General features: G+C 43.0%; 1 protein-coding gene across 1 annotated transcript; it reads right to left on the bottom strand.

The window, feature by feature from the left end:
• Positions 1-373: 373 nt before the first annotated feature.
• On the bottom strand, positions 374-3,766 carry LOC139647029 (homeobox protein Nkx-2.5-like). Its single transcript, XM_071522839.1, has 2 exons — positions 3,103-3,766; positions 374-1,529 (listed from the first exon to the last, which is right to left on the bottom strand). The coding sequence occupies exons 1-2, from the start codon at positions 3,527-3,529 to the stop codon at positions 889-891; spliced, it is 1,068 nt and encodes a 355-aa protein (XP_071378940.1). The 5' UTR covers positions 3,530-3,766; the 3' UTR covers positions 374-888.
• Between the last annotated feature and the right edge of the window lie 11,599 nt (positions 3,767-15,365).

A 15,365-nucleotide genomic window follows, 5' to 3' on the forward strand; every position in this document is an offset into this window, starting at 1 on the left:
TGCCACCATGCATCTAATTCACTTATAGGCGCGCTGACCCTGCACGAGAGAAATAAGATGTAGATTATTATTGCTTTACTCTTTGTGGCTCATTATTCAAAAATCAAATCACTGTTTCGGTTCTCAGTTGGTGATATGGATTGAATGACTGTGTTTTGCCATTCAAATTCAAATAATATTTCAACCTCTCTCTCGCTCTCTCTCTCTCTCTCTCTCTCTCTCTCTCTCTCTCTCTCTCTCAGCAGCACACAGAAAGTTTTACATGAAAAGAGACTGAAAGGAGATTTTTATCCCCAGATGAGGTTTTTAAACAGAATCAAGTGCACCTTGTCCCGTTTCTTGGATTTATTTGAATAGATGTGAAATAGACTAAAACAATTCTCTGTTGGACCAAAAGCACTTTAAAGCAATTAATTCTCTCCATAGGCTAAAAATATAACATGTTAAAAACAAACATAAAAAAAATCACTTATCTTTTGAGCTGAAATAGAGAGTTGCGCAAACCTATGCGTAAATTTCCCTTTGTGCTTCACTCCTACCAGTGCCAAACTAGAGCACCAATAATTATTGGACCACAAAATGAAATTTATACTAAACTCCGTCTGTTCGATACCGCCGTTTTACGCTGTGATGTCCAGCCAGACCTTTACGCACACTAATGTCGGCTACCATTTAAAGATAAAACACTTGGAGTAGCCCGAAACATTACCAGCCTGCACCTGAAATTTCAATTCAACTGATAGGTAAATCCAAAGGCACATCCATTATATAAGCAATACTGTTTTCTGAGGCGTTTCGACCAAATAACACACACTTCTAAAAGGTTGTGAGTTGACCAAAATGAAAGAGCGCCATACAAAAAAAAAGAGGCCCCTGGTTCTGGGGAGGCTACCAGGCCCGGATCCCCTGCAGGGAGCCCTGGCAGGGAGTGACCGCTGTCCCTTGGTGTGTTTGGGTCTGTGGAGAGCCGCCGAGGCCGCTGACGTTGCCCAAGTTCATGTTCATGAAGGCACTAGGGGTGCTGGACGGAGGAAGGGCGGGGATGCTGGTGTACGTGCAGCTGTAGTTGGTGTTGTAAGCCGGGCTGTTGTAAGAATAGGCCGGGTATCCATTATAACTGTAGGGGTTGGATCCGTACGGCGCAGCGGCGGCGTAGGGCTGCGCACCGCCCAGACACGGCTTCCCATCTCGGACCAGGACCGGCACCGCGACGCGCCGGGGCGGCGGAGGGTGATGCTGCCCCGCCGCCTCCAGAGACTTGTCCTGCCGCTGGCGCTTACACTTGTAGCGCCGGTTCTGAAACCAGATCTTCACCTGGGTCGAGGTGAGTTTGAGGGTGGTCGCCAGGTGCTCCCGCTCCGGGGCGGACAGGTAGCGCTGCTGCTTGAAGCGCCGCTCCAGCTCGAAGACCTGCGCCTGGGAGAAGAGCACCCTGGGTCTCCGCCGGCTCCGCTGCTTCTGCACCGGCCGCTCCGAGTCGGCCTGCCCGCCCTCCCCTGCCTCCTCCCGGGTCGCCAGGCCGCAGCTCTCTGGGCGGGTTTGGGAAGAAAGGAAGAGGGGTTAATATTTCCCAGCATGTGTAAAAAAATAAATAAAAATAAATCAACATTATGCCAGTGTTTCTATGAGTTCACACACACCGCAGTTAGGCTTAACATTTTTTAGTTAAGCTAGAATTTTTTTTTCTCTCCATTTTCCATTCAACACTTGCCAATTCCAAATAATTATCACTGAAAAACCAACACTGCTGTGTAAAAAGCTGAAAGACTGGGCCATTTTACATTGTAGGACTAGGAAACATGTCCAAGAATGTACTCCACAACAAAAGAGAAGAAGTGAAAAATAATTAAAATAGACACCTAAATATATTAACAGGGTATGGGAGACTGATCCACAAAATACAGTAGGATACAACTTAATAGCCATCCATTTTTGGTCCAACACACTTTTAAGCAGCAATTTACCGAACCGTGACCTCCTCAACTTTTAAAATCACAAGCAGCTGGAAACATAATTCTGTTTATTGTATGTGTAATAAGGAATTATATCGAGCCTGTAAAGAATCGGCGTCTCTCCCAGGCCGCTCTGTGTGACTGTGATTGTGTTTATTAGCTACTTTACGGTGTCATTTCTTTTACAAGCCTCTTTAAACTAATTGCTGGTTTATGGTCCACACATCATAACAGGCTCTGCGAGACGCACAGCTGAGCCACTAGAAAGTGTTTGACATTTCAAGACTTTACTAGATTCGTCTCAGGCTCCTCGCCGCAATGATACTGACTTCCACCATTTGATAGCTCTTTATTGGGATAATGTCTGCTGTCTGTAACTGTGGCAGCCGAGAAAAGGCCTCCTGTAGCCTAAAAGACGTCTTGTTCAGCAGAGACGAAATTATTCCTGCAACTTGCTTCTTCTGTTTTCAGTTTATTAAACGAGAATGATGCGGGGGTTTACTGTTTTGCAAAGCGCCTATTTATGTTTGGAGTGAGGAATTCAAACTTTTGGAAAGGATCCTGGAACGATGAGGCCACAACGGAGCTAAAGGATTAATTAGAAAAGGCTATAAACAAACATTTTCTTTACACGGTTGGCTCACATTGTTTCAAAAGGTTTAATAGGTTATACATAATATTCCAAGCTATTACAAATAATGATATCATATTTCATTTTTAAACAACACTAAACTACATAGTCCATCTTAACCATAATAGCTTTGTATTTGGAGTCTGCTCAGTGGCCCAGTTGATTATCCATATCTATATCTATATATCTATAGCCTATCTATATAGCCTATCTATATTTATACACAGTTTTTTCTCGGTGTTGGCTAAGTTAACTGTAAATGCAAATTATTTTGTAGCCACTGACAATGGGAGATTTGACATTCAAAACAACTGCTTACATTTTTTATTAATCTTGTAAAGCACTTCATCACTCTGCTTTCTCTATAAAAGTTATTATTCATATTATTCATATTATTAATATTATTATTATTGTTATTATTAGTATTATTAGTATTATTATTATCCTTCTCCCTCTCCTTTCTTGCTCTTTGTCTGGCCTTGACAGTAGAAGGCAGTAAAAGCTTCTGGCTCAACTCACTGCTCTCCTGCTCGTCCAGCTCGCCAGGCTCCAGCTTGGCTCCCAGGCCCGGGTGGCCGCCGTACATGTCCGGGGACAGGCTGGTCTCCCCGCGGTCCTCCTCCCGCACCGCCAGCGCGCTGAGGTAGGCCAGGTTGTCCTCACCGTCCGAGAAGGAGGGGCTGTCCCGGGCCCCGGCGAGCATGCAGGACGGCGGGGTTTGGAAATGCTGCTGCTGCTGCTGGGGAGAGCCGGGGTGCAAGTGCTGCTGGGTGTGGGCCCGGTGCTGGAGCTCCAGGGGCCCGGACTGCTGCTGCTGCTGCTGCTGCTGCTCCAGCTTCAGGATATCCTTGACAGAAAACGGCGTGGAGGTGAGCGGGCTCTGCAGCATCATGCCATCCAGCTCCTGCACTGCAGCATCAAGGAAATGAAGCCCGCTGAGTAACATGCACACCTCCTCCTCTTTTCCCCCTTTCTCTAACAAATAATTGACCTTAATAGCCCCTTGTTTGGTAATCGGAGGTGCGTTAAGCCTCTGAAATCCCTCATCGCCATAAAACGCACGAAAACATGGGTAGTAGTCCCGGGTTTGTCCATGCAGGTCTCCTCTCTGACAGATATAATGTCTGGCTTTGTAAGTGGAGTTTGCACCGGGGCGAAGGAGCGCCTGTGCCTCCTCTGATGTCAGGGGGAGGGGTGTATGAAATGGAAAGTCGGTGTGGGCTGGGATGAACCACTGAGAGAGAGAGAGAGAGAGAAGGAGAGAGAGAGAGCAGAAGGTGGGGCTGTGTGACGTATTTTTATGTACCCGTTTTTCTTTCGGGTTACTGTGAGTATGGTGGACAGGGCGCGAGTGAACCGATTATACTGGCACGATTGTTAATACTTAATTTCTTCTTTGTACAGCAGTCTGACACGCTGCTCCTCCAGTGTGTTTTCCTTTTGCACTTGGTTTAATGACGAGCCGTTCGCTCCAGCAGCCTTGGATACGAGTTTTACGCACAGTCCTGCTGCAGAAAGCAAAGGCCTGCGCGCTTTGTAGTCCTACTTTGTGATTGCAAATATGTGTTTTATACCTCTTACGTTTAAATTTTGATTTTATCAGCAGTTTTCAAAATTTCTCAGTCGATTAGTGCCATGGGACCTCTCTATTGGCCCATGCGTAAATGCCCCTGGAAAGGTGCACAACCGGTGCCAAGGGTCAAGGTTCAGGTCAAGGGACAGCAGACCCACTGGAAACCTCTAACTAAATAAAACGTTGGTTTAGTCATGACCTCGGTGATCATTATAACACGAAACAACCACTAGGGTTAGACCCTAAACATCGGATATTGACCAGTCAGTGTTGATGGAGGCTTCAGGAGTGTCATCCTGTGTAAATTCTGCAATGAAACCTGCCTCACTCTGCCTGAAGCTGAGAAATGCTGTTTCAGAGCCTTTCCCGCCCTGACAAGAAGAACATTCAGGGGAAACCCATAATTGTAATTTGCTGGAATTTTTTGGCATGAAAATGGTCGAATTTATAGATACTGGCACAAACTATCTATTGCCAGCTTCAAGCCAAAAATATCGGTATCAGCCTAGAAAACCCATACCAGTCGAACCCTGCATATCTGTACACAGGAGAGTTCATCAAAAGGGGTTCGAGGGGAAACGGACTGGATTTTTGGGGAGGATTTATTGACATGGAAAATTCAAATATACAGAATATCAGCACAAAATGTCGAACATTGGCAGCTTCTATCTTCTATACATATCCAAGTAGCCTATTATCAGTATTATTATCCAAGTGTATGGACATTAACCTTCAAAACCCCATATTGGGGAAACCACCAGTATACAAAATGGAAGTATAGGTATTTTCAGAGCAGCATTAATTTGTTTTCCACCCAGACCCACAATTTTGATATTACTTTCTATGACGTATAGTGTAAATTAATGTCATAAAGATTTCTGTCACCCTAAATATGTGTCTAAACTCTGTTCTACAAATACAAAGTTGGATAAACTGAGTTCAGGTGAGTTTACCCTCCACTAACCCTCTCGCCTGGTTGGCAGCAGTATTCGCTTATATTTTCCCTGCCCGCCCAGCAGCAGTCTGTGGTCGGTGTCTCTCTCCTCTTTATCGGGGGTGTTGTATTAATAACCGCCCCGGGCCGATAAGCGGGGCCCCCCGGGGCAATTAAAATTCCTCCAGGAAAACTGACTGACGTTTTTAGCCGGGCCTAATCTGCTCCCTATCAGCTCCCCTTTCCGTTTCAGAGGGACCCCTGCCTCTCTGCCACCCCCGCCCGCTCCCTCTGCTCCGCATGCGGGTTTTTCCTCTCCGGACACAAGGCAGATGGACCGTGCCTTGCTGCTGGGCTCCGGGGCAGAGGATGGAGCTGCAAAACAGCCCGCACTGTAATAATAATAATAAATAAATAACAGACGATATAATGTAATTTTCACAAGGATTTCATATTTTTCAAAAATGACAACAATGCTTTAAAACCAATGTATTAAATTCATGCCATGTTATTTAAAATATTATATCATTTGTTGAGAAATACATTCTCTGTTTCAAAGGGATACTAGTGTTACTTTTACTGTAGAACTGTAATTTTATAAAGACATGCCAATGAAAACACAACCAACATTACAGCACACATATCTTCCTGTTATTTTGCAAATTTTGTTTGTTAATAAAAAGTAGGACAGAAAACATGTTTTTTATATATAATATTCCTCCCACTGTAAGAATACAAACATATATATATATACACTATATACTGTATATATAGGTTCTGATAAATTCAAATATGGTAGGTCGATGGAATGGGCGTGCACGTGCTCTGTGAGTGTGCACATTTGTGTCTGAGTGTGTGTGTGTGTGTGTGAGAGAGAGAGTTCCAAACTGGACTCGTGATTGGTTTAAAACAGTTTGAAATGATAGCCTACCAAACTTTGCGTTTACATCCATGTACCCAGTGATGTAGTGGTGAGGAAAAAGGGTAAACTATGACTTTCATTCAGTGATAAGACATCACAACCCCCCCAAAAAAAACTACAAATAAAATATTATATATTTCAGAAAAGCATTATGCAATTTCCCCGTTAGAAGGCCCCATCTTCATGTAACTTAGCATCAGCTTGATGCTACTTACTAAGGTCAGACCGATATATCAGTTGTTGGATATTGTCCTTTTATTAAATATCAGATATTCTCCAGTCATGTCTTCCATTGTCAATATGATGGAGGTTCCTTCCTGACCACAGATACAGAAAAACAGTCTGGAAAACCTGACGTGACACTTGATTTTCCTTGCACATTTGATTTATTCATTTAATAGTTCAATAATATTTGTAAATAATCCTTATCCACCCTAATGAGGATACAACTCTGGGGAAACACTGAATACTTGTAATGTTTTGGTAAGACAATGGTCAAATATTGGCACAAAATATTGTCTATCGGCAACTTCAGTCTAGATGTATCGTATCGCCAATGCCTATTGGTCGAACCCTATATACTTTTTACTTTGATATACACTTAAAATTTCTTATGTCACCATAAAAAGATGAATAAACTGAGTTTGAACTGGTTTACCCTCCACTGCATCCCACATATGTAACCAAAATCTCAGGTATTTAATATCCTGATCTCACTGTCTGTCTGTGGCGCTGACGAACTGGAGGAGCAGGTCAGAAACAGACAGGTTAGAATAGACTGAACAAAGATCTTTTGTATTTTCAAAAAAGCATAAAAAAGGGCCAATTTCCTCCTTTAAAAGACTCTATTTTTATATAAATTGCATCAGTCTGAAGCTATTTAATATGATAAAGCCTAAGCGTCATCAACAGTTTCTGCCCCCTTTCCCCTTAAAAAGCCCTATATCTTCATGTCACTTACACCAGTTTACTTCCATCAAAACTATCTGATAATATTTACTATCATATACACTTGGAGTTTCCTATCATAAAGCTTTCTGTCAGCCAAAAAAAAAGATGTATTCCTGCAGTAAAAAGGTGTGTAAACTGAGTCCTAGCTGGGTTTACCCTCCACTCCATCGCTATATGTAACCAACAGCTCAGGTAGTAAATATCCTGACCTGCAGCTCTATCTATGGCGCTGACAGACCGGAGCAGCAGGTCGCAAACAGACAGATATATGTGTGATTGTCCAGGCTGGTGAGTCGGTGTAGACTCCCCGGCGACTCTCTCCAATCCGTGCTACATCATCATCGCCGCGTCCTCCCGGTTGGAGACCGTCGTAAAAATGTGCCAAACAAGGCGGGAGAGTGTTTAGACTGGCACGCGGCACTCAGGCCCGCCTTTAAATAAGCATTAAATCCAACGACGCCAGCTTAAGCGGTGCGTTTTCTCTCTCTCTCTGTGTGTGTGTGTGTGTGTGTGTGTGTGTGTGTGTGTGTGTGCGTGTGTGTGTGTGTGTGTCAAATGGGGAGGTGGTGGGGCAACGCTATTGGAAAGAAAATAAAACTGTTGTATAAAGTTAAGTGAGGAGACGTTTGGTTTAGTTGGGTGAATCATCTGTAAGACAGGGGTTTCCAAAACTGGGGTCCGGGGAGCTCCGGGGGGTCCTTGAAAGGTTCCCACGGGATCCCCCAGAAAATGAAGAATAATTTAATTTCAGTTTTTATTTCACTCAGCAAACGTTATTGCATTGAGAAAATGGATAAGGATGAATGTTTTTTATCATAGGCTTCACTGTCCAATGCTGACTCAGCTGTTATTCTCCAGTAAGTCATATCTAAATACACAAAATCCTCTCAGGACAGAACTTTATCAGAATCTTATCAAATGGGGCTCAGTGGTCTAATTTGCATCTATTTGGGTTTTCTTGACATGAACGCATCTGGGAATCTTTTGCTTGTTGGCTGTAATGGCATTTGAAGGAATAAAAACGCTACTATTTGGCATTTTTTTCAGATCTTTCAAGTGAAAGATCTGAAAAAAGTGAAGGCGCCTTGTTTGGCCAATTAATCAAGTAAGAAAATGTAATTTTATACTTTATAAAATGACATTTTATAAAGACCTAAAATGTAACATAGCCTAGCTCAAAAAAGCATGGCTATACCTATTTGAGATTGAGATTGACAAATGTGAGTGTGTGTTTAGATTTAATCAACACAGGTCTATTAATAAGCAGCTTATGTTAGTCTATTTCACAATAGAATAGCCTAAAATTAGAAATGTGGTTTCCAAACAGGGTTTAGAATAAAAGCACATATTAAAATAGCCTACAATAAAACACATAACAAATCAGAGCTATAACACTGACAAACATCAGTTGATAAGAGAGAGAGTAGATGCGTTCATCAGTTGAAAAGACAAATGTCTTATAGCCTATAGGAATAAGATAATTATACATAATTATATAACTGAATGTGCAAATTAAGATATTACATCATTCCAATAGGCCTGGCCCAGCGCTAATATTTAATTAGTTTACAAATTAGGCTTCTAATTGCCCACTTCAGGATGTTTACAGTGTGAGTCATGAGTGTTGCGACTTCAGTTCCAACACTCTGCTCTTTATCACCACTTTATTATGGGCGAAAACCTTGGCCTTAGAGAGAGAGAGAGAGAGAGGGAGAGAGAGAGAGAGAGAGAGAGAGGGAGAGAGAGAGAGAGAGAGAGAGGGAGGGAGGGAGAGGAGGGGGGGGGGGCGTTGAGGATTGGGTTAAACGTCGTTGGAGGAAAAGCAGTCCTCTGATTTTCTCACCATATTATCTTGTCGGCTTTACTGATTTTTTTCCCCCCACGGAGAACCCCAGGGATCCTGTCTGGGACCTCTCCGGTTCTGAGGTTGTGTCCTCTGATTTCCATATTCTGCAGCGTTATTCTGCATGAAGCGATGCAGGGAAGCCCGCGGAGAACTGTGTGAGTTCTCTCAAACTCACAGTGGCCTCCAGATTTATTTCCATCAAGATGAGTGAGGAAGGAGGCTGTTTGACTCAAGTTAAACAACCCGACCGTGGTGTTGACAGAGCAGCTGAAGGGAAGATAGGCTTATATGAGTTTCTGGAGATGGATCATATCTTTGGTAACGTAGTTGATAAGTGAATAAGTGAAATTTTATGCTGCCAGGTGAACAATTGCTATCTGCTTTTGTCACACATGAGAAAAATCAAAACTATTCCGTACATAAAACTGGCCAAAATATCTGAAGAGAGGACATAGCACTTTGTTTTTGGGGGTCATATTTTTTGGACATCTGAATAAATAGCCAACTAATACAAACAGTTCAGGGTTTGTTAAACAGTGTCTTAACTTCTCAATGTTATACTCAGACTTCTCATAGCACAGGAAGCATCACAGGACATTCAGAGTATTCCTATAATATTCATATCGTGATTTATAGTGTGTCTATTTTACTCAATAGTGAGTTTATAGTGGCCTTATCCTTAAGGTATTTTTTTTTTTGTATATATATCCTATGGTATCACTATTATATTACTATTGGGACTTGAGTCTCAGTAGTGAGTTTACAATATGTTTTTTATAGGAATTATAGTGTGTCTGTAGTGTTCAATAGAGAGTTTATCGTCACCTCATCATCTATTATTTCTATTATATCTATCTATTATAGGATTTGTCATAGTATTAAAGGATTACTAATATAGAAAGAACGCACGTATTATTCCTATATGGATGCTGGCATTTACCCAAATTTGTGTGTGCGTGCGTGTGTGTGTGTGTGTGTGTGTGTGTGTGTGTGTGTGTGTGTGTGTGTGTGTGCGTGCGTGCGTGTGTGTGTGTGTGTGTGTGTGTGTTATAGATGGAGGTAACAATAGGAAATGCTACACCTCTTGTCTGCTGTCATTCGCGGCCCAGTAGAGGCGCCAGGCTGGTCGGATGGTTGGATGGAGGGAGAGGAGAGATAATCTCAGCCATCCGCTTGAGCTGTGTGTATAGATGTGTGTGTGTGTGTGTGTGTGTGTGTGTGAGAGAGAGAGAGAGAGAGAGAGAGAGAGAGAGAGAGAGAGAGTGCGTGCGCGCGTCCTGCACGGCCCATTGGACAGAGAAGCGGGGAGGCCTGCGCCGTTTGAGACCGTTTGGCCTGTTTGTGTTTGGAGGGAGCGGACAGTCTGATGATCAGAAGGTAAGAAGTGATGTTGGACCTGCAGAGCAGCAGAGCCTCAGCAAGCAGCAGCAACACTCTGAACCAGTCTGTTAAGGATTAAAGAGTCAGACAAAAGCGATGTAGGTATAGACAGTGTAATTGTTATTAAAAAATGAATTCAGGGTGTTGATGTTCTATTTTATTCTGTTCTATGAGATAACATAAGACAAGATGAAATTGTAATGGTCGCTGTTGCAGCAAAAAATAACAGGATACAGCAAAGAAAACTATAGAATGTAAACAGAAAATGTGATATTGACAAGATGGAGGTTTATATAAAAATACACAGCTGGCAATTTCAACATTAAAACATTTTAGGAAGAACGAACGAATGAAAAGTCAGGGGAAAATATGGACTGCAGCATTATTAGCGTTAACAGCATCTGAACTGAGACTAATAAATATATCATAAAGTACTCTAAAAATATTAATTATAGCCTATGCTATATAAATATATAATAAATATATGATAGGCTATTTATGATATGAGGATATACCGAAAAATATGAGATATATGCGGTCTGAACGCGGTGGGAAACATCAGGAAATATCAGTTTATATGAGGAAATGGGGAAATAAAGAAAACAAATATGTGAATTTACAGCGAATAAACAGGATGTGTAAATTGTGCGTCATGTTTACAGAAACAAGTCCACAAAGGTCAAGTCGATTTGGATATCTATTCTATTCTATTCTATTCTATTCTATTCTATATTATTTGGACGTTTCCCATGATGATGCATTATATTTGTGCAGCAGGAGGTTTTCGCTGCGTGTCCAGTCTCATATTTTCTATAAACTGACAGTAAGAAGAATCCAATGGATTTATGGGTCAGTTACAATTTTGTTTTCCTCTAAAATATCACAATCAGATTTCCTTACATTTGTCAGCATGAGCAAAACTTTATTCAACTTCATAATTCGAGCGTTGCAACGAGCTAAACATGAATCTTCTAACAGATTAATTATTTATAATTATCAAAAATCCTACAAATCTGATTAATTTAGGCTGCAGTGTAATAATACCACAGTGCAGTCTGTATTATTCGTCGCTGGGTAGAACTTGGCCCGTTCAGACATTATTTTTTTTTACACTGCTTTTATTATTTTTGGTTTATTTCTCTGCGTTCTGACATGAACTAGGCGACAATTCCCCAACAATTCATGAAAAACCTGAGAGAAAACAAATGGCTTATTGCCTCCATATTGTAATATTTCATTATAGGAAATCGCTTGTCAGGATGACACTGAGGATGCAACATGTCAGACCTTGAAAACAAAACACATTTTGTTATTGACCTAATGGATCATAACTGCGTACCAAAGTGTGGTAAAGGTGGACATAATCTCACCGATGAATCTATGGAAACACATAATCTATATAAAGATAAACATATACATATACAAAGTATTGTGACCGGCAGCAGCACTGATAGCCGAGTAGCGAGAATCAGAATGTATTTAATTCTACGCTGACCGCCTCCTGTCCAGCAGACGCGCGTAAAAGTTTGCGCGTCTTGGTGCCTACGGCTTAAAGTCTCTACGTGCACGTGTGTGCGTGTGCGTGCGTGTGTGTGTTTAGATAGCAGAGGCCTACAGCCAGTAATAGCTCCATTAAGCAGAGTGGGAAGACGCTATCTCAGTGATCCGTAACGTCTATCTCCGCCCGGACGACCAGCGGCCACACACACCCGCCTCTCCAAAATAAGGCTTCAATTTCCAAAATAACGCCTGGATTGTCCTGGAACTACGAAACAGAGCTGATCTGAACCTCTAAAGCAACAACGAAAATATCTTCCACCCTCCTGACCGGCATTAATAGGTGAAAACACACTGGAGAATGAAGCAAATGTTAAGAAAACGCGCCTTTTTCTCGCCAAAGGGGCACAAATAATTTGAACATCATATTGTGACTTTCACCGTCACATTTCCCCGGGCTCCGGCTGATATATTTGCCTCTTATTCTGAGCTCTGAGTCGTTAAAGTGCGGGACAAGGCTCTATATCTCCCATACACAACCCCAAATACACTGCATGACGCAACCGGCTCTGTTTATTAACCCGCCCGGCCTGCTGTATAAATTGCGGCGTTGAATGGTTTACCTAATGGGACTTCTGTTTCTCGTTTTCTGTCACCCAGCACGCCAAAGCCCGCTGACAAACGACCGACTTTTACCGGCAGAGGAATTCCTGATTTATGTGGGAAATGAAACGAGAGCGAAACTTTTTTTTTTTTTTTTTTTTTAACGACGCAAATAAAGTAAATTATCTCCACCCCGAAACCATTAAGCACGGGGAGATTTGTATACGCGACAAATAGGAGGCTATGTCTTCCAAATTGATAGATGTGTGTGTTTTTTTCTGTTTTGTTTTCTCGTATTGTTGCTCGACTGAGGACCGAAGTCCCGTTTGGAAAAGGAGAAATAAACTTTAACTGGCTGCCCCAGTATATAGACTATAAGCCTCCACTTCCATTGTTATTACTGCGGAGGAAACAAGTCGTTACACCTCAGCTCTCTGATTAATGACCCTGTTGTTTCTTAGCCTAAGTAGAAATTTCCAGAGCGGTTTGTTAATTTGATGAGAAAACCAGCGGCCGCCTCACCTGTCGATTCCGCCAGAGAAATAAATGGATAAATGAGCTCGAGACGCCCATTCAGCGCGGCTTATCTCCGCCGTCTCTTCAATCTTATCACGTCAAGGCTTAATTTCTCAGAGCTTTCGACGAGTGGAGGGTTGTTTTTATGATGAATAATTTCTCCAGATAAACTCTGGGGCATGTGATGATTCCTCCCATCTACTTGTGAAATTTCTCTTTCGCCCTGTGTGGTGTGTGTGTGTGTGTGTGTGTGTGTGTGTGTGTGTGTGCTGTCTGTCTGTCTGTGTATAAACTGGAGGGCATTATGCCTCAGGGGGAAGGCAGACCACTCCATCACGGCGCAGACAGCCGGATTCCCCTCCTGCACCATTAGACCCCATTCGCCTTTTTTCACCGAGCGTCTCCTTATCAGCTCTCTATCTCCCAAACAGCGTCAGCCTGGCTGCTTTACAACCTGCGGAGGATTTCAACCATCAATCACTCCGAGCTGAAGCAGTCTGGTGCCGGGGTCTCTCTCTCTGGGTGCCGGGGGTCTCCTCTCTGGGTGCCGGGGTCTCTGTCTGGTGCCGGGGTCTCTCTGGATTCCGGGGTCTCTGTCTGGGTGCCGAGGTCTCTCCTCTCTAGGTAACGGGGTCTCTCTCTAGGTAACGGGGTCTCTCTCTGGGTAAGGGGGTCTCTCCTCTCTGGGTGCCGGCGTCTCTCCTCTCTGGAGCGTCTCGCCTCGGACATGAAGATCCGAGAGACCCCCCACCCCACCCCCCACCCAAAAAAGAATCTGTACTTGAATATATCACATATTGAAATATATATATTTTTTTGTTATAGGCCACATATTATGTTTTGTGCTATTCTATGTTGTATTTGCTGTCTTTTTTATTGCCACAGTCTTTTCTTTGGAAAAGCACTTTTTAATTCTGTTTTCTGAAAAGTGCTATGTATTATTGTTATTATTATTATTATTATTATGATTATTATCATTATGATTATTATTTTTTATCGTTATTGTTTATGGAAACCACATATATAAAACCCTATTTATTTTAACCACATGTGCATATACATGTATAATAGCCTATATGGAGGAAATTCTACTGTATGTCAATATTTTAGGCTACAGAAGCACATTTAATATGGAATCAATTCAAATGTATCTTATCCCAGATTATAATATTCAGTATATATATATTTTGCAATTCGAGGGTTTTCCAGGATAAGTGTATTTATTTCTTAAAGGCCAAAAAAAACCCAAAAAACTCAGAGGCACTCTCTCTTGTAAAAAGTTAAACACAGGCTGCCATAACGCGTTTGCGCTTTTAATCTTTGATGCATTAGCCATTAAATAAAGGCTTTTAAACTTCTTCCAGGATAGAGTGCCTTGGACGTTTTTCTTTGTTTCATATGTTGATACAGTATATCCCAACTTCCAAAGAGCGTCTCTCCAAGACATTCCTCCTCTCTGCTCGTCACTAGTATGTTACACTCTAGACCCATATAACCTTCCCACAGCCTACTATAGCTATAAGTAGCTTTGTCATAGGGATTCACATCCAATGAAAATCATCCGTTCCAATGACGCGTCCTCATCAGACATCTCCTTTAAAACCAAGTCCATTAATCCATGAAGCCAAGTCCAGACCCTAGACCCCCCCCCCCCCCCTTTAGGCCCCCAAAACAGTTCTGCGGCCCCCAGGAACTCACATGTTCAGGAGATGCAGAGAAAGTTCCCACTCACACGACCTCTGTCATGCGTGATGAATTCAGTCTGAATTAAGGCAGAGAGCGCAGCGGCAGGCCGCTTTCCTGCAGCTTCTCCACCACAGCGGTCACTTCTGGAGAGTCTGCGCACAACATCTGACCATATATGCTTGACTTATATCAGTTGTTCTCATAAGACAACAATAACAAGCTAAATTTACAATCGAAAGAGAAGATCGAATTCAGACCGATGCACTGGATTCCTGCTTTGTAAGAAATTACATTTAATTAGGATGAGGCCCGGTGATTACTAATTGAAATCTAGTCTGTAAAATGTAGTTTCATGTGGAAACAGTGAGGTATTGATGAACTGATAGCCCATGTTTTCGGTGAAAGCACAATTAGCCTCATTAAATTTGGGTCAATGCCACTTTGTGCGCTTTTACGCACAGGGTTGGATACGCGCAGGCGGCAAATAGTAGACCCTACTTCGCGTTCTCATCGTGGCGTGCGCGTCCTCGTTGACCTGCCATTTACCCCCCCACCCCTGATGGAAGATGGAGAGCCTGGCTGCCCGTGGCGTGCTGCTGCCGGTCCCCGAGCGGCTCTCCGTGTTTAGGCGGAGGAAGGGCCTGTTTCCTGCACCCAGCTAAACACGGGCCTCCGGAGCGCCGCGCTGAGGCGGGACGCGGCCGCCTTTGGCCGGACGGACACCGGTAATAGATCACTTCGACCACCGGGGCCCCGGGGCCGGACAGGGGCTCACAGCTGGGGAAGCTCCGGACCAGGCGGGTCAAGGGCCCCCTGCACCGCTGCTGCTCCGGAGTTTGTCATCCTTACGCCCCCGGGATGACAGCAGGGTGGG

This window comes from Centroberyx affinis, unplaced genomic scaffold (assembly GCF_046629955.1).
Source record: "Centroberyx affinis isolate AG114_WGS23_722 - 3 ecotype Tasmania unplaced genomic scaffold, CSIRO-AGI_Caff_v1 ptg001034l_1, whole genome shotgun sequence".
Taxonomy (NCBI): Eukaryota; Metazoa; Chordata; class Actinopteri; order Beryciformes; family Berycidae; genus Centroberyx; species Centroberyx affinis.